Source organism: Labeo rohita, chromosome 17, assembly GCF_022985175.1.
Source record: "Labeo rohita strain BAU-BD-2019 chromosome 17, IGBB_LRoh.1.0, whole genome shotgun sequence".
In the NCBI taxonomy this organism is placed as follows: domain Eukaryota; kingdom Metazoa; phylum Chordata; class Actinopteri; order Cypriniformes; family Cyprinidae; genus Labeo; species Labeo rohita.
The window spans coordinates 12,142,236-12,168,269 of record NC_066885.1 but is presented as its reverse complement, the minus strand read 5'-3'; the positions used below and the strand labels follow the sequence as shown (position 1 = coordinate 12,168,269).

At 38.7% G+C, this 26,034-nt stretch overlaps 2 protein-coding genes across 4 annotated transcripts in view; both read left to right on the top strand.

The window, feature by feature from the left end:
- The window catches only part of chrm3a (cholinergic receptor, muscarinic 3a), a 133,196-nt gene extending 127,890 nt beyond the window's left edge, over nucleotides 1-5,306 (top strand). For all 3 annotated transcript variants that reach the window (XM_051134197.1, XM_051134198.1, XM_051134199.1), the window contains one exon: nucleotides 1,044-5,306. In XM_051134197.1, coding sequence (XP_050990154.1) covers nucleotides 1,060-2,850 — 1,791 coding nt within the window. In that variant the 5' untranslated portion in view covers nucleotides 1,044-1,059 and the 3' untranslated portion in view covers nucleotides 2,851-5,306. The remainder of the gene's footprint in view (nucleotides 1-1,043) is intronic.
- A 2,693-nt stretch (nucleotides 5,307-7,999) lies between these two features.
- Nucleotides 8,000-26,034, top strand: part of fmn2a (formin 2a) — a 45,499-nt gene continuing 27,464 nt past the window's right edge. Inside the window, exons 1-6 of the mRNA XM_051134233.1 lie at nucleotides 8,000-10,039; nucleotides 11,362-11,540; nucleotides 17,821-17,925; nucleotides 20,352-21,211; nucleotides 21,361-21,505; nucleotides 25,065-25,152. Of these exons, the coding sequence (XP_050990190.1) occupies nucleotides 8,005-10,039; nucleotides 11,362-11,540; nucleotides 17,821-17,925; nucleotides 20,352-21,211; nucleotides 21,361-21,505; nucleotides 25,065-25,152 (3,412 nt within the window). The 5' untranslated portion in view covers nucleotides 8,000-8,004. The remainder of the gene's footprint in view (nucleotides 10,040-11,361; nucleotides 11,541-17,820; nucleotides 17,926-20,351; nucleotides 21,212-21,360; nucleotides 21,506-25,064; nucleotides 25,153-26,034) is intronic.

Here is a 26,034-nt window from a genome sequence, read left to right as displayed (position 1 = left end):
ATATGATATATTTTTACGGTATGAAATTTACCAAAGGTCTTCATCTTTACTTAACATCCTAATGATTTTTGGCATAAAAGAAAAATCAATAATTTGACTCATACAATGTATTTTTGGCTATTGCTAAAAATACACCCATGCTACTTAAGACTGGTTTTGTGGTCCAGGATCACATTTGAACTAAAAATTTACCAGGTGTCTTTTTCTCCCATTAATGAGATAACGGCTTGTTTTTGTTCACAGCAGTATGGAAACTTTCTATGAGAAAAGCTGTTTTTATGAAAAAGAGAGTAATTTTCACTGTCGTACAATGAAAAGTTCCATAGAACAAGTATGAAAAATAGTCTGTGAGTGAATAGATACCACCTACGTGTCTTTTATACAGATTTAATGAGAATTTTCAAATTGCAATAGGCAATCAAGACTAGATGTCTAAGAATGCTAATTAAAATCTTTCACAGGTTTATTCCCCTAATTTTTTTGTATAATAATGAGCATTACCATAAGCATTACTTACAACATTATGCATGAGGAAAAAAACAGTAGCAACTCTTAATGTATAAAAAAAGTGAATTTCTTCATTTTGTTTGGTGCCATATATTCAGTCATTTATCAGATGTATTTCTTAATTAATAATTAAATAAGTAATTATTAATAAATTACTTCTTTAGGATTAAAGGATAGAGCCTTTTTCAAAAGTTTAAAACAAATTAATTTTTTTTTTTTTTCAGAAAATGATCTGTTGCTTTCAGCATCCACATATATAGATGCAGTATGATTCACAGGATATCTTATGTTGTGTTTAAAAACAGATTTCTTTGAATCTCTCCAAGCTTTATGAAAATAAAGTAAGATTTAATCCGTGTCTCCTTTAATAGATCAACATCGCCCTCTAGTGTAGATATGAAGAAGCAGTAATCTTTCATCGATTTAGAAAGCACTCCTACACTATATATAGAGAGCAGCTACTAAGTTTCACATTTGACATGAATGTGAAATAAACAAACATACAGTAAATTGATTATTGTGCTTTTTATCCTCAGAATATGCCCGGCCTGCATGATGGATTCCAACAGCACCGAGCTGGGCCTGTACTCGTCATCCGACGCCCTGGGAGTGGGAATCTACCCGGTATCCACCCCATGGCCAATGCTCCAGAACACAAGCCTCATCAACCTCAGCACAGTTTTCAAGCTCAATGGGAGTAATGTCGAGGTCGAAGGTCAATCCTATGATCCTCTGGGAGGCCACTCACTCTGGCAGGTCATTCTCATCGTTGTCTTTACAGGACTGCTCTCAGTTATTACTATTATCGGCAACATCTTGGTCATGGTGTCGTTTAAGGTCAACCGCCAACTCAAAACGGTTAACAATTACTTCCTACTTAGTTTAGCCGTGGCAGATCTCATAATCGGGGTCATCTCTATGAACCTGTACACCGCCTATATCGTCATGGGCCAGTGGGCAATGGGAAACTGGGCGTGCGACCTCTGGCTCGCAATAGACTATGTAGCCAGCAATGCATCCGTCATGAATCTGCTGGTTATTAGCTTTGACCGCTATTTCTCCATCACAAGGCCTCTGACGTATCGTGCCAAGCGTACCACCAGACGGGCAGGAGTGATGATTGGCCTGGCATGGTTTGTGTCTCTCATACTTTGGGCGCCTGCCATTTTGTTTTGGCAGTATTTTGTTGGAGAAAGAACCGTTCCTCCGGATAAGTGCTATATTCAGTTTCTCTCCGAGCCCATTATTACATTTTGCACCGCGATGGCGGCTTTCTACCTGCCGGTGACGATAATGAGCGTACTGTACTGGCGAATATACAAAGAGACGGAGAACCGTTCTCGGGAACTTGCAGGATTACAAGGCTCGGTCGGAAGGTTCGCAGGTGTTGAGCGACCACGCTTCCACCTCCATGCCACTGGGGGGAGTTCTAGAAGCTGCAGCAGCTTCGAACTGGGCCAACCTGGCCACAGACAAAGCTCTGTTCATGGTCTGAGTGGGCGATTCCACTGCTGGGGGTGGAAGTCAGGCGGCAGGGATAAAGGTGGGCCGCACCGGGAGGCGGATCAGAGCAGCAGCGACAGCTGGAACAACAACGACGCTGGGCTGTCAGCTGACCACTCAGGGTCATCTGAAGATGAAGAGTGTGCGCCATCCACCACACGGGCGATTTTCTCCATCGTTCTCAATCTGCCCGGCATGAGGGCAGCTGTAAACTCCCAAGTCACTTCTTGTGAGGATTTGGACACAGAGGAAGATCCATTACGCTCCCCTGTGGAGAACGACGGCAGGGATGGCAGCATCTCGCGCTCCGTCACCAACGGGAACAAACGGTTTGTCGGGAGCATGAGTAAAGTTCAATCAATGTCCGTCATACAGTCCTCAACGGATCCAAGTGTAGATGTCACCAACACCACCGTCAAATCTCCCTCAGCGCCCATAACCTTCAAAGAGGCAGCTCTAGCGAAACGTTTCGCAGCTCGCGCAAGGACGCAAATCACTAAGCGAAAGCGCATGTCACTAATAAAAGAAAAGAAAGCTGCGCAAACTCTAAGCGCCATCCTTTTCGCATTCATTATAACGTGGACGCCTTATAACATCATGGTGCTAGTCAACACTTTCTGCAATGGTTGCATACCTGAGAACCTCTGGGCACTAGGTTATTGGCTGTGCTACGTTAACAGTACAGTAAATCCAATGTGCTACGCCCTTTGCAACAAGACTTTTCGTAGCACTTTCAAGATGATCCTACTTTGTCGCTGGGATCAGAAAAAAAGCAAGCCAAGCTTTCCACAAAGACACGCTGTGAGGTTTCACAGGAGCATACCGACAGACTCCACATAGCTAACTTGCTAATGCTAAAATGTAAGTCGCAAGGGGAGATTCCTCAAGTATCTGTACTATATATTGAAGCTTTAATGTGTGAGTCTTAATGTGGACGTGTAGTTCGGTCACTCATGATTCTGGGTCACTAGATTGTAACGTTTTAAGACACTATGGTTTGGTGTACAAAGAGCTTCAGCGATACTGAAGCACAACTGAGCAAGTGCAATTGCCATCAGTACTTCCTGTGGACTTTTATATGCCTTTTACTAAATCTGCAGTGCCAACTTTCAGGAGTTCAGCAAAGACAAAGTACATTTGAAAGGAGACTGTATATTTTGAACATCTGAGAGCTGATTGGGTGTGATACTCTCAATTAATTGTTTGAATATTTTGTGGTTGAATATTAAATATCTCATTTTTGTCAGTGAACAAAAACTAAAATTTGATTTTTAAATAAGGTGATGTATATCAAAGTATTTACGGTGAAGATATTTCTTTTTTGTAAGTGAAATTTGCTGATTTCTGTGAAAGCGTGCCACACGGAGGTTCTGTAAGTGTAAGTGTAAGTGTTCCTCTGCAACATGTGAGCCACAGTTGAACAGTTTGTAGGTTTTTTGGTTATTCATAAACAGCACTTCCGTAAGCTGCTCTTGTATAAAGCGTGGTTGTTTACATTTGTTTTGCTACAAGTATTTTAATAGCTATTATGTAGGTTTTCAGTGCACATTGAATATGTTTGTATATGTTTGGAATGCCTTATGTTTGGACTTTGAGATTGTGCACTGAATATACTGGGCTAGCTGTGAAATCATTTATGAAACCTAAAGAATGTCTAAAGAACTGTTTAATGGACATTCAAATTTTGACATTAGTGTGTTGGAACGTAATTCCGTTTACAACAAAACTGTTTGCTGTCACCACCACATTTGGGAATGCCAGGCTTTAACATAACAAGCTAAATTAGTTGATACAAAGCACACAAAATACAGACCTGTCAATCATACATGCATATTTATTCAACTATGGTCTCCTTTGGCACTGTGCAGAAAATAACATTTCTTAAAACACGTTTTTTACACTCAGTTTATTTAGTCAAAAGTTTACATACACCTCACAGAATCTGCAAAATGTTAATTATTTTACCAAAATAAGAGGGATCATACAAAATGCATGTTATTTTTTATTTAGTACTGACCTGAATAAGGTTTCACATAAAAGACAAAAGTTTACATACACTTGATTCTTAATACTGTGTTGTTACCTGAATGATCCACAGCTGTTTTTTTTTTTTTTTTTGTGATAGTCCATGAGTCCCTTGTTTGCCCTGAACAGTTAAACTGCCTGCTGTTCTTCAGAAAAATCCTTCAGGTCCACAAATTCTTTGGTTTTTCAGAATTTTTGTGCGTAGGAAACACAATGCAATAAGAGCAGGGGAAGGGCAGTACTAAATGAAAAATATGATATTTAGGCAAAATAAGAAAAGTTCAAAAGTTTACAACCCTGGCTCTTAATGCATTGTGTTTCCTTCTGAAGCATCAGTGAGCATTTGAACCTTCTGTAATAGTTGCATATGAGTCCCTCAGTTATCCTCAGTGTAAAAAGATGGATCTCAAAATCATACAGTCATTGATGGAAAGGGTTCAAATACACAAAAATGCTGAAAAACAAAAGAATTTGTGAGACCTGAAGGATTTTTCTGAAACACATTGGGCAGTTTTAACTGTTCAGGACAAACAAGGGACTCATGAAAAAAAAACAGCTGTGGATCATTTAGGTATTAAGAATCAAGCATATGTGAACAGCATCATTTTTATAAATTCAGCTATTATTTTCTCTTGTGGACAATATGTAAACGTTTGTGTGAAATATCTTATTCAGGTCAGTACTAAATAAAAAATAACATGCATTTTGTATGATTCATCTTATTTTGGTAAAATAATTTACATTTTGCAGATTCTGCAAGGTGTATGTAAACTTTTGACATTAACTGTATATCAAGCAGTGGACTTGATGGCCTACTCCTTAATTTCATAGCATTTTATGTATGCTAAAAATACACAATTAAGTAACATTCTTCACAAAAAATTCAATCTTAAATGGAAATCAAACACAAACATTACACTTGCTGTTCAGTTCCAACTCTGGTGTTTTGAGGAAATATGAATAATTGCCTGATTTGTAACTTATCTGCCATTTGTATTAGAGTAAAGAAACAGTAACTTTTTGATATGTTTTTATGTTTTACATTGCAAAAAAGGCTGTATGTTTTGTAAGGCCTTGTAAGATCAAAGTTAAAATTGAGCTTCTGTGCGGTGTGTTGTTTGTGGCTGTGCTCTCGTTTTGTTCCAAATTGGCTGTGTACAAGTTCAAGTTAAATGATAGAGTTACTGTCAGATTTGTGATAACTGTTGAATGTTACAAAAATACAGCCCAGTACAAAATGCATTTTTATCCTCAGATTGTTTCTCAAAATAAATGTAACATTTTAAAATGAACTGGTGCTCTTTTTAAATACACAACATGTTTGTGGACAATTGTTTGTTGGTTGTTTTGTCAAGACATAAAGCCCTAACACTGTGTGTTTATGAAAGAAGATGCATCAGTTGCTATTGGTGGCATGTAATAGGAAGAGAAGCCATGTGATGACAGTATTCATGTGATCGAGGAAGAGGAGCAGCGCAGCGAATGTCACAAACACTTACTTGTTTCCTCAGTTTACTAGAGACTCCATCCAGGCAAGTACTCATTTTCTTTTCGTACTTCTCTCTTGTCTTGTTAGACCAGTCTCCAGTTCATTCTTGATCCAGGTCAGATCAATTTGGATTAGCAGTGACCCTCTAGACTAATCATACAGCAGTAAATCAGACCTTTTACACAACTGAGTGATGCCAGGAATAGAGAGATGTATCTGTATGTGACAAGACATCAGTGGTTTCGTGTCTTGAGGAAAACATTTAATTTGTAATGAAGATCATGTTGAACTTGTGCTAACTTAATGCAGGAATATATTATAGTTGTATTGAATTTCCATTGGCTTAACTGTATTATTTCTGAAATTTGGTTCAGTACTCATCTTTTATTGATATAAAAATGTCATTTCTGTCAGCACTGATGTCTGTGTACTGGATTAAAATGAATATTGTATAAATCTGTTGAAAGCTTATGGGTATGTGTCTGATGCCACAAGGCTGGAGGATAACTCAGGCCTGCTGGCCATGGTCGTTCATCAGTTTATGAGATCAGTCTGTAAGCTCACATGACGCTGCGCTGGCACATGGTGTCCGTCACACACAGATGAAATTCCTGTGCTATTTTCAGATGTTCTGTGTGCAGAATTGGATAGAAAAGTGATACAAAAAGTCCTATTTTTGATCATATAAAATAAATTCTAAATGTATACAGTTTTGAAATTTAATAATTCAATCACATCTAAATGTCTTAACTTAAATTTCCACATTTATGTTGATTTTGCTCATGTAAAGCAAGGATTGACCAGTGTTCTAGGTTGTGATTTATATCCAGTATTTAAGGATAGTTCACCCAAAAATAAAAATTCTGTCATTAATTACTCCCCATGTTGTTTCAAACCCGTAAGACCTTTGTTCATCTTTGGAACACAAATTAAGATTTTTTTGATGAAATCCGAGCACTTTCTGACCCTGCATAGACAGCAACAGAACTACCATATTCAAGGCCCAGAAAGGTAGTAAGAACATTGTTAAAATACAATTTCCTCTCTTCTGTCAGTCTTTGACGCAAGTTTTAAAATGAAAACAATCCACGTCTACACTGGCATTTTAACTGGATTTCAGAAATGATCTCCTCTACACCACACTGTTCAACCGAAAACGCATGTCACATAACCATTCATGCACAAGCATATGCTGGTTAGGTATGTTTTGAAGCATGACTGCTGGTTTGAGCTGGTTATAAAATAGTTTAAGCTGGTCCATGTGCTGGTCCTTTCTGCTCAGGTAGCTAAGAACCACCTTAAACCAGCTCATGACCAGCTAAGAACCACCTTAAACCAGCTCATGACCAGCTAAGGACCCGTTTAAACCAGCTCAAACCAGCAGCCATGCTTCAAAACATATCTAACCAGCATATGCTGGATTCTTCAACAGGGATGTAGACTACAACAGTGAGCATGATGTTATTGTTTACACAGTCATCATTATACGCTGAGTGAATGTGGGCATCCACGCCCACAAAAAATGTCTTGTTTTTGGTCCGTTTACACAGAAATGCAACCCTGGAGTCTCTGTTTTCGAGGGTCGAAAACTCTGGAGTAGCATAAATGACAGGCATAACTGCAGCAAAAGTTATGTGTTTTAAAACGAAAACGCTCTAGTGTAAACGTAGCCTGGAGTAGAACACAGATGTGCAGAAATTTGTTTACAAGGAGAGGAATCTTCACGCATATGTTGTGGTACTGTCGTGAACATGCATTGAAGTCTGACACAGAAGTCAAGAAACTGTTGAATAAAGTTGTTATTTTTGTTTTCTTTGCACACAAAAAGTGTTCTCATAGCTTCATAAAATCAAGGTTGAACCATTGATATCACGTGGACTATTTAAACGATGTCCTTACTACATCTATTAGATGTCTTCAGGATGTTTATGATTTAGAAGTTTTAGTTTAGTTCTAACCCTGATCAAACACACCTGTCTGTAATTATCAAGTGCTCCTTCAGATCCTAATTAGTTGGTTCAGTTGTGTTTGATCAGGGTTGGAGCTGAACTCTGCGGGAAGGTAGATCTCCAGGAACAGGGTTGAGCACCCTTGATTTAAAATGTACGTAAAACTGACATCTTACAGATGTCTGTCAGATGTTTACACACAGTAGATGCTTTCCAGATCAAGTGATCTTTAACAGACATCTTGCAGACGTATGTGTGCCATCTGGAGTGAGTAATTAATAACAGACTTTTCATTTTTGGGTAAACTATGCCTTTAATGTTCGTTTTGGAAGTAAGACCTAATTTACTTTCCTATTGCAAAACAAACAGAAAAGGTAACCAACTTTTTTGGTAACCAGCATTTTTAGAGGGGTGTATTGCAATAATATAGCATGTAATTTAAAGGTAATTTCACTCTCAATTCTGTTCTTTATTTTGCTCAGTTTTAATCAATTTGTGTCATCCTCTCAGGTCAGCATAGCAAGAATCAAGATGCAAACCATTCAGACGATAGAGATGCAGTTACCCGTCCTACGAGAGAGTTTCCACTCCTCTCCCTTCAGAGAGAGAGCGAAAGAACGCAGGAAGAGCAGCCTGACAAATCTCATCAGAAGACAACAGCAACAGTTATTATGCCAGCAACAACAATCAGAATTACATCAGAAGCAGCAGCTGTCCTCATCCTCGCAGGGCCACACTGCACATGCTCAGTTGGTCCGCTCCTCCAGCAGCCCGTTATGCGACCTGGTGGAGCAAACAGATGAGCTAGAGAAAGTGAAAGAGATTGGGAGGCAGGGGGAGCTGTCTCTCAGACGGTCCTCGGGTACAGCGTCACAGCCAGCATCATCATTACAGCAGCTGCTGCTGCCGGCGGTGAAGAGAGAGAGAGCGGGATTAGAGAGGGAGGGGGAGAAAGTGCAAGGGAGCACGGAGAGAAGAGAGAAGAGAGAGCAGCACGGAGAACGAGAAAGTCAGTCCTATCACACACGTTCCCAACATGGCTTGATCGCTAAAGGTGTTCGCCTTCTGAGGAACATGGGGAACCAGGAGGCCAAACTGAAGAAGCCCACTGTCGCGGAAGGTGCTGGCAGTGGGGCGAGCACTGAGGACCGAGACCATCTCAAGAAGATTAAGAAAAGTAAATTGTCGGGCGACTCGGACAAAAAGAAGTCCAAATCAGAGGGCTCCAAAGGTTCTGTATTTTCCAACATCCGTATCAGAAAGGGCCTCTCCCGGAAAGGGTTGTCCAAAGAGGATGTACTGGACGGTGGGATTAGGATTAAGAGCATGGATGCTAACAGCAGCAGCAATGGTGGAATATCGGGTGATGAGCTTGAGGGTCTCAAGCCTGAAAGTAAACAACTCACGGCCGAAAGCAGACAGTCAACCCTGGATACGACAGAAGACGATGCTGAAGGATCAGGGTCAGATACAGACCTCTACAGCTACCACTCAGCCTCCGAGGCTCAAGATCTGCTGTCGGATATCCAGAGGACTATCAGACAACAGCAGCAGATGGAGGGACTTTCTGAGGGGGAAGGCCAGACTGAGGTCACTCAGGGTCTTACTAGTAGTAGCTTTGTTTGTATGGGTGAACCAGAGAAGGTAGAAGGTGTATTTGCATCTGACAGCAAAGTGCAAGATCTTAAATCTAGTAGGGATACAGTAGAAGAGGTGATTACAACAATGCTAAAGGTAGAATCAGGTGGTGAAGTGACTGCAGATAGATCTGAACACTTAACCAGTTTGGCCAGTGACTATAGCATTCAGGAGAGTATCACTGAGACAAGTAGTGTCCAGGATAACATAGCTGTTAGCAAATCAACAAGTAACTACAGTTTTCAGGATACTACGGGAACATCCACCTCTTATGAGAGTGCAGAGGAGATCCTGGAGAGTTCATCTCTATCGTCTCCTCTCGAAGAGTGTCATTATGGTAGCAACAGCCTGACTCAAAGCTTAGAAGTTGGTCTCAATTCAGGAAATCACACTAGCTCAATGTCCAAAATCAGCCGGGTTATTTTCGTCCCACAGAAGAGCATTAGTAGCGTAGAGCTGAATGTAGAAGGTGATGGTGGTGTAGAAGAGGTAGAACGAGAGTATTCCAACCATCAGAGAAGGAAAAGCAGTGCTGCGTCCATTACCCAGTGGTCATCCGAGAACTTTTTAGGCTTAGGGTCACGACCACGTAGAACGTCCAGTGCAAACCTCGGGGTTAAATCTTATCCCACAGTACATGCTTCTTACGTTAAAACAACCACCAGACAGCTCACTTCGCCCATAATATCTCCCTCCCCAAGCCCTATGTGTCCTCGCAAGGTTGGCTTAGAGTTAGGCTCAGGTCAAGGGTCATACAGAGCAGGAAGTTGGAGAGCACGTAGACAGCGGTCTTGTAGCATTGCAGGTCCGGTGGGTTGCCATGATGAATGGTGTGAAGCTATACATGGTCAATCAGAGCTTATTGATCCTGGCTTCCAGACCCTCAGATCCACGCAAACACCATCCGCCTTTCCAGATGTGTTTTCAGGTAAGTGTGTTTTGATTGATTTAATATCAGTTCACACTCGCAATCAAAAAGACCTTGGCAACACACAAATAAATCCCTTTTCCATTCTTTATTCTGGATCACTCCCCTCAAGGTTCAGTGAGCAGTCAAAAAACATAAAATCTGGCTCTCTACTTACACACATATCCCTCAGAAACACACACAGGCACACATTAGCTACTGGCTATGAAAGCTCTGGCTTCTGCCTCACTGAGTCAGAGTGCCACAGGAAGTCAGTCAAATACACACTCATGCAAAAGCACATACACTATTTTGAAGTCGTTTATGCGTAGTGACTGCTCTTGACAATGAAGGTTACAGCAGGACAAATCAGATATGAAGGAATAGGATAAGATATAAAAAGGAGATATGGACACTATTGGCTGGCTATTTTCACATCCTGCCTTGATACAAAAGCATCCATATTTGAACATGTTTACAAAGCCTTGAAGTCAATGAAGCATCAAATGCTTAATAAGTCAAAGGTTAAATGTCTTGGAAATTCAAAGCCACAATTGTGCTCTGCATATCATGCATATTTTCTATGGTTTTTAATAAACACTAAAGCTGCTGTGTATTACATACAACTTCTGTATAAACTGACACCTTGACATACTGATTTGCATTAAGCTATTTGCATGCTGTTTTCATATAGTATGCTTGTTTACTTTCTGCCATGCTTCAAATAAAACTCTTCAATATTTGAACGTAAAAACTCGAATTTAACAACTAGTTCATCCTAAAACCATTAGCAGGCTGTTAAATTTCTAGGTCAAATGATAAAATTCTGAGACAGATGAGCAAGCATCAAGCTATTTATCAGTAATTTTATATCTGAATTCACACAGTACATGATAGAGTGTCTAACAGTAGAATGAGAGTCATGTTTTGTAAAATGTTTTTTTTATCTTATTGATCTTACACAGAAATTAGCCTATTTACCAGGCCTTGATGGACGACTCCAGGATGAGCTATTGAGTTTGTGTCCATCTGATAGATGACAGAGAAGAACTTTTAGAGTATGTTAATGCTTGGGGAGAAATATTCCTTTCAGAAATGTGCACACGCATACGCATCGCTTGACCAAATAAAAAGGCTTTGCTTAATTCAGATGTTAAATTAATTCTGAAGTCAATTTCTCCACAATTTCCACTTTACTCATTTTCTGCCTTGAAGCATCACTCTCCAGACACTCTAGTCAGGGTCAGAGACAAATAATGGGTTCAGTGAGTTAGCTGTCAAATACAGTATTTTCATCTTCTGCATGGGTTTGAATTAAATTTTTCAATTTCACTCTCTTACAGGTCGCTCTTTGTTCGAGAGGTGTCTTGTACAGTGGGATTGTTCTAAAGATGACAGTGCTACACAGGATATTGAGAGATTCTGTTCCCGTATTCTTGCTCTGGGGATTCTACAGCCTTTCAGTGACAGCATCAGGGAACCACCCACAGGAAGTGATGTTACAGATAAGCCCATTTTCAATGTAAGACCATCCAACTCTTGTCTCTTGCTTTATAATGGCACTTGCATATTTTCAGTGTTGGGGATTAACTAGTTACATGTAACAATGTTACGTAATTTAATTACAAAATAAATGTTAATGTTATTGATTGCAACGGGGGTTACATCTAAATATTTTCTGTAAAAAGCTGTGTTGAATATTATTAATTTGTGTTCGCCTGTTTTTTTAGATTGGGCACTGTAAAAAGTCAAACATACACCTTGCAGAATCTGCAAAATGTTACTTATATTACCAAAATAGAAGGGATCATACAAAATGCATGTTATTTTTTATTTAGTACTGACCTGAATAAGATATTTCTCATAAAAGATGTTTACATATAGTCCACAAATAGCTGAATTTATAAAAATGACCCCGTTCAAAAGTTTACATACACTTGATTCTTAATACTAGTTGTTCATGAGTCCCTTGTTTGTCCTGAACAGTTAAACTGCCCGCTGTTCTTCAGAAAAATCCTTTAGGTTCCGCAAAATCTTTGATTTTTCAGCATTTTTGTGTATTTGAACCCTTTCCAACAATGACAGTATGATTTTGAGATCCATTTTTTCACACTGAGGGCAACTGAGGGACTCATATGCAACTATTACAGAAGGTTCAAACACTCACTGATGCTTCAGAAGGAAAAATGATGCATTAATAGCTGGGGGGTGAAAACTTTTGAACAGAATGAAGATGTGTACATTTTTCTTATTTTGCCTAAATATCATATTATTTTCATTTAGTACTATATATCATGTTTTTTTCATTTAGTACATCCCTTCAGAAGCTACAAAATATACGTACACGTTTCCCAGAAGACAAAATAAGTTACATTTACCCTGATCTTCAGATTCCAAAAGTTTTCACCCCCCGCCTCTTAATGCATTTTTAAAAAAAATATTTTTCCCAAGATGTTAGATGCCAGTGTTTCCTGTCATAGCTATGCAAAGATTTGATTTCAAAAGCAGTGTCATAGCTATTTCTTGTTATGATTTGAAAACTCAATTTAACCTCAGAACTATCTCAAAGTAAAAAGAGGTGCTTGTGCTTTGTGATGGCTGTAATTCAAGTAATGAAGGATTTTGAAAGTTTGACAGTAATCAGTGTTGAGTACCAAGGTTAGTGGAAATGTTTTAACATTTGTTAGTAGTTTAGAAAAGAAATCAAAAAGTAATCAAATGTAATCAGTTACATTACTTTGATAAAGTAATTGAAATAGTTACACTACTTATTACTTTTTAAATAGGGTAACTTGTCATCTGTAACCTATTACATTTGCAAAGTAACCCTCCCAACACTGCATATTTTATCATGCACAACTTGTCAAAATCATTTTTTAAATTAAAGCATCTGATAAATTCATTTTTTGACACTCAGTTATCTTATATAGGGATAGTTTTCTTAAAAATTACCATTCCATTTACATACAAATACCATTCTGTCATCATTTACTCATCCTCATGTTGTTCTGAACCTGTATGAATTTCTATCTTCCATGAAAACAAAAGAAAGATTTTTAAGAATGCTATTAACCAAACAGTTGCTGGTAGCCATTGAGTTCTATGTTTGTTCTATGCAATTGTTTGGTTACCCCTAAGATTCAAACATCAGTCATGGCATCTCTATAAATACCCGCCTTGATCTATCTGTTATGAAACATAAACCACATTGAAATGCAGTTTTCAAGGCTACCAGATGTGTTTTAGACCAATGTGTTTTCCAATTGTTAAAAATTACTAAATTAATATGAAATGTTTAAGTTTAGGTTTCAAAATAAAATAGTCTAAATATAGATGTATCCTACCTGGTTATAATTCTGAAAATTGAAATCTCTACATATCATTCAGCCCAGGTTTTGTCTTGAAGCTCAGCACTAAATTGCATGAGAAAGAAACAGAAAAGCTGTTGATGAGCGTTACTAAAAAAGTGCCAGATTTCACACATTTTATATCACTTCGTTGAATAACCCACAGAGTTGATTCTGCCCGAGCAGATGTGAGATGAGCTCAGCAGGGTAACTTTGTACCGTTGTCTGAGAGAGGAAGAGATGCACATTATGTATTTATTATCTCACGCATGAGAAAATAGTGAGATTTGAGATGGAGACAAGGAAAGAGTTATTCTGCTACAACACGCAAGGCATGTTGTAATCTATATGCTAAAATATTGCAACAATGTTTTTTTTATGTTTCTGTGCTCGGCCATCCGATGTGACCTAAATAGAAGGACTCTTTCTCTTTTTCTCTGTTCCTTCGCCAGCCAAAGCAGATTTGTGTCTGAACAGATAAAGATTTAACATTGCTTCTGCGACTTGCCCTTCCCCCTTTCTACATCATCACACACATAGTGTACACACACCTCTTAACTCGCTTTAGCAGTGTGCATGCACATATTCATATTCTGTATATTCATAGACCAAGTACACCACACTTTCACCAACATGCATAAATACATGTATCCGGTGCTTGTGCACGCTCAAATGGACACATCTGCATGCATACACCATCTGACCGGGTTACGTAAGATGGGTCACATGTCCTCTGTTGCTGCTTCATCTTTGTATTTATCTCTGTTTGTAGCAAAGATCAGATTCATTATCCATTTCTATCCAGCTGTTTATTTGTATATTTTATACCTGTAATTTTTCTGTATTTTCTACATTTTGCCATCACCTGTCACCTACATTGGAATATTTTTAGTTACAATATCAATATCATGGGCTTCAGTGTTTGACTCAAGCTATTCGGGCCTGTCAGGCTGGCAGGCAAATAAACCTTAATGTTACTTAATGGCAGTGGAGATTATAACTCTTCGTTTTATTGTGTAAATGATAATGTAAATGACGTGTTTTGTAATAAAAATGATCTGCAAAAGAAACATATAATTTTTATTAAGCATCATTCATAAAGTCATCATGCATAAAAAATGTATAAAATCTGAATCTGAAGTAAAAATATCTTTCTGTTCCAAAGTAGTATTCCAAAGACACTTAAATTCACGAACACTCTTCTGGTAATTAATTTAATCACCACTTTTTATTTCATTATCCTTGTCCCGGAGCAATGTTATTTCTTTGAATCTGTTCAGAGAAGTGTTTCTCTTGACCCTCGTCCAATCTGCAGTCATCAGATTATAATTTCTCTTATTCAAAGTAATAGAACCCATTTAAGTATTTTCTGTTCTGTTTTGTTCTGGCCTGTTGTACACCTTTCCAATTACCGTTATGGTGAAATACTCTATAGACACGCGATCCAAGTGGATCACAGTTGAACTTCAGCTGAAACTGCTCCATTTAGAGCTGTTTATAGCATTTAAGTTCATGAAAAAATGAAAAATCAGTAATTATTCACATACTGTTCCAAATTCATGTTACTTGTTTCTGTGGAACACAAAAACCCAAGGTTTGAAAAATGTTCATGCTGCTTTCTTCAATACAATAAAAAGTTGTTGGTGACCAGGGCATGTCAAGCTTAAAGGAGAAGTTCACCTCCAGAACAAATATTTACAGATATATTTACTTACCCCTTTGTCATTCAAGATGTTCACGTCTTTCTTTCTTCAGTCGGAAAGAAATTGTTTCTTGAGGAAAACATTTCAGGATTTTTCTCCATATAGTGGACTTCTGTGGTGCCCCACGAGTTTGAACTTCCAAAATGCAGTTTAAATGCAGCGTCAAAAGGGTTCTAAATATCTCAGCCGAGGAAGAAGGGTCTTATCTAGCGAAACGATCGGTTATTTTCCAAAAAATTGTACAATTTATATATATTTATATCTCATTTTCTCCTCCTTCAAAATCATCCTACATCGCTGCAGAAGTATGACCCAGTGTTTACAAAGAGAATGTGCAAGGAGGGTCAAACATTCTTTACAAAAAAGATAAAACAGCAATGTAGGACGATTTTGAAGTTGGAGGAGAACATGAGATGGTAGTTTTTCAACATACTCTAACTGTATTGACCTGGATTACATAGAGTTCGCATCACAGAGCTAGACAAGATGAGCATTTGAGGTTAAAAAGTATATAAATTGTACATTTTTTAGAAAATAACCAATCGTTTCGCTAGATAAGACCCATCTTCCTTGGCTGGGGTCGTTTAGAGCCCTTTGAAGCTGCATTTAAACTGCGTTTTGGAAGTTCAAACTCACGGGCACCATAGAAGTTCACTATATGGAGAACATTCCTAAAATTTTTTCCTCAAGAAACATAACTTCTTTACTACTGAAGAAATAAAGACATGAACATCTTGGATGACAAGGCGGTGAGTAAATTATCTGTAAATTTCTGTTCTGGAAGTGAACAAAACAGTATGATAAAGACATCAAAATATTTAATATTACTTACGCAATTCAAAGGGATGGCTCACCCAAAAACGTCAATTTTGTGGTTAATTACTCACCTTCATGTCGTTCCAAACCCGTAAGATCTTCGTTCATCTTCAGAAAACAAATTAAGATGACCATACTACCTTTCTGGGCCTTTAAAGGAGAAGTCCACTTCCAGAACAACATTTTACAGATAATGTACTCACCCCCTTGTCATCCAAGATGTTCATGTCTTTCTTTCTTCAGTCGTAAAGAAACTGTGTTTTTTAAAGAAAACATTTCAGAATTTTTCTCCATGTAATGGACTGATATGGTGCCCCGAGTTTTCCAAAATGCAGTTTAAATGCGGCTTCAAACGATCCCAAATGCAACGATCCCAGCCGAGGAAGAAGGGTCTTATCTAGCGAAACGACTGGTTATTTTCTTTAAGAAATATAATTTAAATACTTTCTAATCTCAAATGCTCATCTTGTCTTGCTCTCCCTGCACCCTCTGTATTCTGGCTCAAGACAGTTAGGGTGTGTCAAAAAACTCCAATCGTATTTTCTCCCTCTACGTCAAAAATCATTTCAAAATCATCCTACATCACTGCAGAAGTTCCGACCCAGTATTGCAAAGTGAACATGCAAATAAGATCAAACACCCTTAACTAAAAAGGTAAAACAGTGATATAGGACAATTATGAAGTTGAGGGAGAACATGAGATGGGAGTTTTTCGACATACCCTTCTCCTTTAGGCCCAGAAAGGTAGTAAGGACATCTTAATTTGTTTTCTGAAGATGAACGAAGGTCTTAAAGGTTTGAAACGAAATGAGGGTGAGTAATTAATGACAGAATTTTCATTTTTGGGTGAACTATCCCTTTAATCCAAGTCTTCTAAGTCATATGAAAACATTGTGTGAGGAACAGACTACAATTTAAGTTTAATTTAAAGTCTTGTTATTACCGTTTAGTTTCACTGTATGGCAAAGCGCAGCTTGAACATTCAAATAGGTTTCAAAAGACATCAGTTGTGAGTAAATGATGACACAATCTTCATTTCTGGGTGAACTATCGCTTTAACACACTGCTGCTCAGTGACTAAAATAAGTTCACAATAACCCTGTTGTGCTGGTAGATGGCAAAGCATGACTTAATACTGTGATTTCACTGGCGGTGATTTCAAGAAAACAGCATAATGGCAGCTTTATTGCCACTATTCACTCTACTGACTGGCTGACTGTTGTCTAGAGACGGATTTCATCATTTTGTTAAAGCATTTTTCACAAATGCACAGGTACGATATGCAATGCTTCTTAGCCTGTAACTATGTTTGTGTGTCAGGACAAGAGTTCATGGTGGTGTTTTGATTGACAGGTTGAGCCATGAACAGAGTATATGTAAACACTGTATAAACACATATATACAGATGCACTCAGTTATACACACTTTCGCATATTACATGTACACACATGCACATAAACAATCATTTTTGTTCATTTACAATAATATATTAATCAGGAAAGTACTGTGTGACAGTAAAACTTATATCCAGCTTGTAAGGTTTACCTTTAAATGTTGTACAGTCATGCAGTGCAACACTGCAGCACGTCTTGTCCGAATGACAGGTTGACTGCATGCTTACGCAAACCCCCACTGATGTGAATGGACAGCCTCGGGAACAGCCTTTCAATTTGTATGTGTGAACATGCTGGCAGTGTCAGCAAGACAAATGTCATGTATTTTCTCTGCTCTCTGGTCAGTGGTGATGTTGTTCTTTCAGTCTGCCAGCAGATGTCGCTCTTCACACAGTGCTGCCATAGAATTCTACATTATTCTTGCTGTCTAATCACCACAAGAACAGAAGGCTAATTTTAGGTTCTTGTATGCAGTTTTAAAACATTTTCTTGCCATAATCAGCTGTTTTAATGCCAGCTCTCTGTTTCTTTGACTCGTGCAGAAGGATCAGCTGTATACTTGGGCTCCAGTGGGACAGAATGAGATCAGAACACCTGGACGACTCCAAACAATGTGGCCTCCGAGTCCGTCGCCCACTGCTGCACAGGTGCGAGTATGTGAACAAATATGGTTTAATATGAACTGTGCTACCTTTGTTTCCATTATTATGATATTTGATATAGCAGTATTATAAATAAAACCGTGGAGCTGCTATCTCACATTTAGAAAAAACATGGTATTACCATGGTGCTATATCTGAAGTTAGTACCAAAGTTAGTATTATCCTACTTACTAAACATCTTGGAACTATCATGAAGTCCTAGTACTATGTAAATACCATGATACATCAATTTCAGCACTATGGTTTATTTCAAAGTACCCTTGTATTACTATCCAATACTGTACCATCACTGTACCATGGTAAAGCTCTAGAACCTTTTATGTAGCTAACAAACAGTTCAAAAACTTACCATGCTAGTACCATGATTTAGACATTTAGATCCCTTAAGAAAATTAACCATGGTTTTACCACAAATAAAAACAAAAATTCATGGTTACCATAGTTAAACCATGGTACCCCAAAATTAACCTTGGTTTTGCTACACTAACCATAGTTTAACTATGGTATTTGTAGTAAAACTGTGGTTATACAAATGATAATCAGTATGCCAAAAAAACATGGTTACTACACTTTTCCAACAGTAAAATCATGGTTAATTTTCGAAAAGGAATGGTATTATGTTTTTGAACATGATACCATGTTTTGTTTTTGGAAATGTAATATGATAAAATCATGGTATTTGTTCTTGTATCTTGGAGTACCATGTTAAAAATATAATGTATGAATATGGTAATTATTCAGTACCCTGGTAAATATCAAAGTACCTTGGTATTACAATCTGATCCTATACCATAACCGTGCCATGGTACCAGTCCAGTACTTTTTAAAAGGGTAACAAAAATGTGAATAAGTATTATAAAAAAAAAACATTTTGATGGTACTATGGTGTTTTTGAATATGTAATTTGGTAAGATCATGTTCTTATTTGAAGTACCATGGATTACACTGTGAAAACCATTGTGTGTGAATATGGCAATGATTCAGTACCGTGTTAAATACTTATGGTTTTACCATCTGACTAGCTGTACTCAAGTACATTTTTGTAAGAGCTGTGCATAATCAAACATGCATTTGCTTTTGTCTATTGTCCATGTGCATGTCAATGAGTGTAAACACTTTACTAGTTTTAAATCATTTTCCATTAGGTTCAACACCCTTACATTGCTAAGAAACTATTTTAGCACCTCACAAGCCATACGTCTCTTTAGCGTTGCTATGAGACCCTCTGTAAACAGCATCCTAACAGCATCTTATCCTGATCTAAACATCTGTCCAGCAGGCGCAGTGCCTGCCATTGCGTTTTAAGATCCACCATGTTTGAATTCTGAAATGATAAATGGCCGCTTGCATTCCAATGTTCAAAGCACACACGCAACACCTTATGTTACAGCTTATTCCTCATGTTTCTGGTAGGAATATTCTATAATGTGATATGGAATGCAGATGCCTTCGCAATTGGAACTGGCCTTACTGCCCTCTAGTTCTGTGTTGACATTTTTTTTGCAGAATATGTCAGTAATACTTGTAATACTTAGCATATATCATGCCGTGGTACACATATGACCATATCAAATCGCATGAAGGAAATTCTCTGGCTACTAATGACTCTAGAATTCCTGAGGCCTGGAGTTCTGGAGCCAGAACTTTCCAAACCTCCCTGGCTGTGGAAGAAGTTTTTTGTGAATGAAAGCGTCCCCCCAAACCCATGTCAGTCTGACAGGGCCCAACATGTAACCAGACTCCATGTGTGTGATATGTTCTCCGTCCCCCCCCAACCCTTCACACAGACCCACACAAGCTCTTTGAAGCTGTTTGAAGCTGTGTAATAGAAAGGCACAAACCCTTCCCTTTTCATTCCCAGAGACTCTGCGGCTCGCCTTTTAGGACTCCTCAGAGACAACTTCTGGAGTCTAGACTTGTTGGACTTCCTTGACCCTCGCTGCCAGATTGTATGTGTGCGTGGCAAAGTTCGTCTTGTCTGTATGTTGTGTGTGTGTTTATCAGCGTGTTTGTGTGTTCGCCAAGTGCATCCCTTGTGTGTTGTGTGCTGATTTTTACACGCTGACTGTGGTGGTTCGTTCATTTCCCTGGGTTCGCTCTCTTCCCTGCATCCAGGAAGCACCGCTACTTTTCCCGATCAGCCAAAGTGCTTTTATTGACTTGTGGGACGCCACATGCGTGCCTGGTCTGTGTTATTAAGAAACACGGCCCCTTACTCACAAACACACACTCACTCATACCATTCCTTAGAAAACTGGGTCTCGAAGGAGAAACTAACATCCGCTAAAACAAGGCACTAACTCATGCTAGTACGATCGCATGTGACAGGAGGTGTCTGTGTTTTTCATTCCATGCTGCTGTTTCTTTTTAAAGATGTGAAGTCTCTCTTTTTTGTATCCTGCTCTCCACAGGATGGATCCACGAGGCAATCTGGAATCGTTCCGGAAGGGACTTCCGTTTCCATTCAGGAGCTAGAGCGAACAATTGAAGAATTACTTGTGAAAATATCTGATATGGAAAGAGATAATGATGTTTTGGATGGCACAAAGCTTGGGATGAGGGATCGAGAAGTGGGTGGTTTCAGTCAAACCATCAAACAGACTAAAGTTAATGAACGACGAGTTCTGCACCATGTGAAAGCCATTCAAACCTCGCCTGTTGAGGAAGCCTTTAAATTTCCAGTGCCTTTATCAGACCAATCACACACTCCTAAATTAAGTGATACCGCCACTTCACCGGTGGGATTGCCCAGTGCCTGTAACTGCCAAAGAAAACAGGAAATTCGTCCCTCTGCACCACCGTTACTTCCTGTTGTTCCTGTCCCAATTCCTCCACCTCCTCCACCTCCTCCACCTCCACTTCCAGATATGACACCGCCTCTCTCAGGTATGACCCCGCCCCCTCCACCTCCACTTCCAGGTATGGCTCCACCCCCTCCACCACCGCCACTCCCAGGAATTGTTCCACCGCCTGCACCTGTGGGCATGGCTCCACCCCCTCCTCCACTCCCAGGCATGGCTCCACCCCCTCCACCTCCACTCCCAGGTATGGCCCCACCCCCTCCTCCTCCACCTCCTGGCTGTGGACCTCCACCGCCCCCTCCTCCACCTGGTATTGGGCTACCACCACCACCCTTTGGTCCCCCTCCACCCTTCATGGGGTTGGTGCCATTTGGCATGGCTCAGGAGTCCATCCCCCTAAAGACTGTCATCGAGCCTCCAAGGCCCATGAAACCACTCTACTGGACACGGATTCAGCTACATGCCAAAAAGTAATCACATGCCTCGTTGATGGAATGCTACATATATTTGCAATGTATATTGAATGCTTGTGTTTCACCTTATTTAGATTCAGCCAAGGCTTGATTATGATCACACATACGATAAGGCAAACTGATATTTTTATTTCCCTCGCTCATAGGGATGCCAAAAGTGCCCTTGTGTGGGAAAAGGTTCAAGAGCCATCAGTAGACTTTGACGAATTTGTGGAGCTGTTTGCCAAAAGCGCAGTCAAGGAAAAGAAGAAACCTATCTCAGATACCATAACGAAATCAAAGGCCAAACAGGTAAAAGGACTTTACTACACCCCCCGTTAATTAAAAACACACCAAGTAGACCATACTATAGTGGACATTAGTAGGCTTCCCTCATCTTCCCTTGATGATAGCTCTGCCCAGGCTCCTACCTCACCACACACAAAACCATTAACGCTGATTTCACACGCACAGCTTGTGAATCAGAGCCTTACAGACATTCAGTAAATGTTATAAGCTTTACTTAATGTTCCCTTAACCAAAGTGTGACTATGAGACTCTTTGATAAGATTGTTTACCATCAGAAACAACCCAGGCATCTACCACATCTGAAGCTAATCTCGCTCTCTCTCTTCCTCTCTGGTAGTGGTGTGAAAATTAGTCACTGGTGAGAGTTTTGTGGTTCCTTCGTCTGGAGTCAAGCAGATTTCTGATAACAAGCCACAGCTACACAACAAGCACATTACAAACTGCATCACACAAACTAATTTAATTGTCTTGCAGCTGTGTTCTTCAACTATAAATTATGTAGATATTTTGTATAGTAATCAAGAAGATAATTTCAGGGGTTTTTTTAGGAAGTAAATACTTCTATTCATCAAGGATGCATTAAATTGAAAAGTTAAATAATAGTAACATAGTAATAGTAACACTGAAGACTGGATTAACGGATGCTGAAAATTCACAGGAATAAATAAAATAGAATAAAATAACATAGAAAGCAATTATTGTAAATAGTTTTACCATTTCATAACATTAATGTATTTTTGATCAAATAAAGCAGACTTGGTGAACATAAGAGAGTTTGAAAAGTATTACAGTATATGTACAGTTTCAGGGTCAGAAATTAACGAGGGCTTGTGGCGAAAATGCCACCAAAATGACCAAAAATGCCCCATAAATTCATGGCAAAGGAGCAAAAAATGCCCCTGCAAAATTAAACAATGTATTACAGCTGTCGCGTGAAGATGAATGAAAAGTGTCAGTTTGCGGAATTAGATTTAGATTTGCTCACACTGCATCAGATTGCTTTTACATGCTCTTTTGTGCAGCGTTGAGCTTTATAACCAATCAAACGAGTTTCTGTTGAACTTAGGAACGCATTGGCCAATCAGAGGCGCTTAGATTAGTCAGCGCTGAAAATGCTGTCGATGAGTGTGCACACTTGCAAATTTCCTCATCATAAACAACACAGTACAGATAGTAGATATTATGTAAATAAAAGATTAATTTCGTAGCTTCAGTAATTAACGGGAGTTTTTGCATAACTTGTGCTAGACTAGACTAACGTCATGGACTGAGATGTTTGTCTATGTAGCCAGAATGTGACGAAACAAAACGTTTTGTTTTGTTTTCTATATCGATATTAATAATCATTATTACAATATAAAAAGCAATAATCTACAATGCAATAATACTGCTGTCCTATGTGCTTCTGTTTTTTACATGTATAATTTAGATACAATTTTGAACAGTCTATTGTTATCGACAACAGTTTAAAATATTGATTAAAGTTATTGGGTAAATGTAAGTATTTGACATTTAAGACATTTGGTTTTTATTATAATAAAAAGTGATTATAAAAACTGCCCTCTATAACGTAAAAAATGTCCCTGGAAAAGTTCATTGCTGACCCTGTACAGTATACATATATGTACTATATGTGTACCATCGTAATACCATGTTTTTTAGTTATTTATCATGGTAATTCCATGAGTCTTTGTCAGTCATGTACTATGATAATACCAACCTTGCTAAAGATGAATGTGGCTTTACCATAGTACAGTCATGGTATGAGATGATAATTCTGTTGCCATTTGAAATATACCATGATGCTGAAATTAATGTATTTTCATACTACTCTATGGTACTTCCAAGAATACCATGGTAATACTATGGTATTCCCATCCAATACTGTCACACTTTTTTATAAGGGGGTAAAAGATGTTTTTCATGAACACGTTTTTAAGAATACACAGTGGTATTGTCTACAAATAGGATAAATAACAACCAGGATGTTTTAACATGTAAATATTAAGAAATTCTAAGACTTATGAAAGTTTTCTGTTTGCTCTCTCTCTCTTTCTCTCTGTGGTCTATAAGATCTGAGGAATGGGAGGGGGGGTCTGTATTGAGTTAAAACCCACAACCCTCAAACCACCAGCCAACCCAGCGACTCCAGTCAGCCTAGTGTGGTCATGCCACACTTTATATGTGTGTGTGTGTAAGAGAAAGAGAGAGTGGGTGTGTGTGTATGCATTAGATAATCTCTTCAGCATTATTCACAGTTGCTTTAGGCTTACAGTTTGCACATATCAGTAAAAATTAAAGCTCTAATATAATCAAATGCCCTTATAATTCACATGAATTAGATGTATAAATTAAAAACAACTGCCCGAAGCTCCATTTGAGCCCACATAATCATGTTAATTTTATGAATCATATTCATTTTATGGCCCATTGCTTTGGCAGTCGTTATCTGGTCCTTTAGCTGGTAGTTACTGTACGACCGCCGAACCGCCATCCTCCCTCATGCAGCGACATGCAGCTTTCCACCAAACCGGTGCTAAAGTATGGAATCAATTCTCATTGGTCGGTAAGCGTCTGGTTTGAGATCCAGCTCATCACAGGCATGAGTGTGTTTCCCACATCATTAACGTAGCACAGCACTCTGCAGTCGCGCTGTATTTAGTGGTCGTGAGCCCCGTGGAGATAATGAGAGCCAGCGGCTTTCTGATGATCACACTGTGCCGCCATCACACGCTTTCAAGTGTGGCCTGTACTAGAAGGTTTTCATGACTTCAAATTCTTTCCAACAATCAGAATTTGCATGTTGTTAACAGCCGGTCGTGAAAGAAGATAGGTTTGCGATGGCACTCAATGTATACGCATTAATGGACAGAAGACGCTAACCTACAGAGAACTAGGAATGTTTTATGTTTCAAAAACACAAGTGATTTTCTCAATAAGTGTTTTTGTCTTGTTTTCCAGAACAAATATCGCAACCTCTAAACATTCATAAATCAAGATACACTTACTTGAGTAGTGTTTTGCTTTGAGCATTTTTATGCTTTTTAATACAAAAAAAATATGTATGAAAAGACAGGGTATGTGAGGTATCTCATGCATCCGCACACAACTTATTTGAAAATGCCTGATTTGGAGGGGCCGTCTGAAAGTGTCAAAATCTTACTCGGTTTAATACAAATAGACAGGTCTGTCATTTGCATAATTACTGTGGTGTTCTTTGGCAGAGCCAGAAACTGGAGAAAGTAAAGTTATTTTGATATATGTGGATGCTATGCGTGAAAGAATGAGAGACGAAGACCTCTCCATAATACCATATGAGGAAACAGTCATAAATACTCATACTTTGGCTTTGTTTTTGGCTTCCTTATTAGGCCAAAGTACCTCAGCATGCTATTAAATTTATGAGGGCAGCCAGATGAAATACTGTGTTTATGTATTTTTGTCACCAGCAATAATATTCAGGGTAAACTGCGTTTAAATAACTGTGGAGTCTTTTTTATAGTATAAAGTGGTTGAGGTTTTATAACGGTAACAAAATATACCTTCTCTCTCTCTCTCTCAGGTTGTCAAGCTGCTGAGTAACAAACGTTCTCAGGCGGTGGGGATTCTGATGTCCAGTCTTCATTTAGATATGAAGGATATTCAGAATGGTGAGGTTATTTATTAAATTATTAGTTTTGTTGTTCATCAGAGTCTTTGATAATGGCTGTACTTATGAGACCCACAACTCCTTTGAGAGATTCCGCTCAGCCTCTTTTCAGCATGTGACCTCTTCAAGGGGGGAAATATGATGTCACAGCCAATTAAGACTCATTGTTCGGTGCTGTTTATACAGTTACTGATTGTGTTTGAAAGCTGGAGGGAGAGGGGTTGGTTGCATTTCAGGGTTCAAGAATAGGTTGATACTTTAGATCTTAATGGACGTGATGATTAGAGCCACATCATCTTTCTCGTAGTGTTCTATTCTTTTAGTACAGTTACTCTGTTTTTGCATAAACCCTCAATGTCCTGTTACTCTGCTGAAGATCTACTCTTTCCTCATCTGTCTCTGGGGTCTTTTTCTCTCTAATTTGTCTTTCTCTATCGCTCTTATTGCTGTCATCACTCTACCTGCTCATTCATCCCCTTGAATCGAGCGTAAAGGAAATAATGCCATTTCCTCTCATCACACAAGTTTGGGAATGTTAGATCTGTCTCTCAGCACCCAGAGCTATCCAGAACCCTTGATTGTGGATTTTGTGAGTTGGCGAAGGAGTCATTGTAATAGAATACATAGGCAAAAGGCCAAACACTGCAACCCTTAACTGGTAAAAGTAGAACAATTTTCAGAAGCGTTGATTATTTTACATATGTATCTTCAAATTGTCTTCATGTATCTTTTGTCCTTTTTCTCATCCGGATATCTCAGATGACCTGTGTGTTTCTTGGATTAAATTAAATAAACGTACCTATGAAAATAAAAGAGAGTAGATGATGAAAAATATAAATTATATTGTATTATATTATATTATAGGGCTGGTAAAAAAATATGA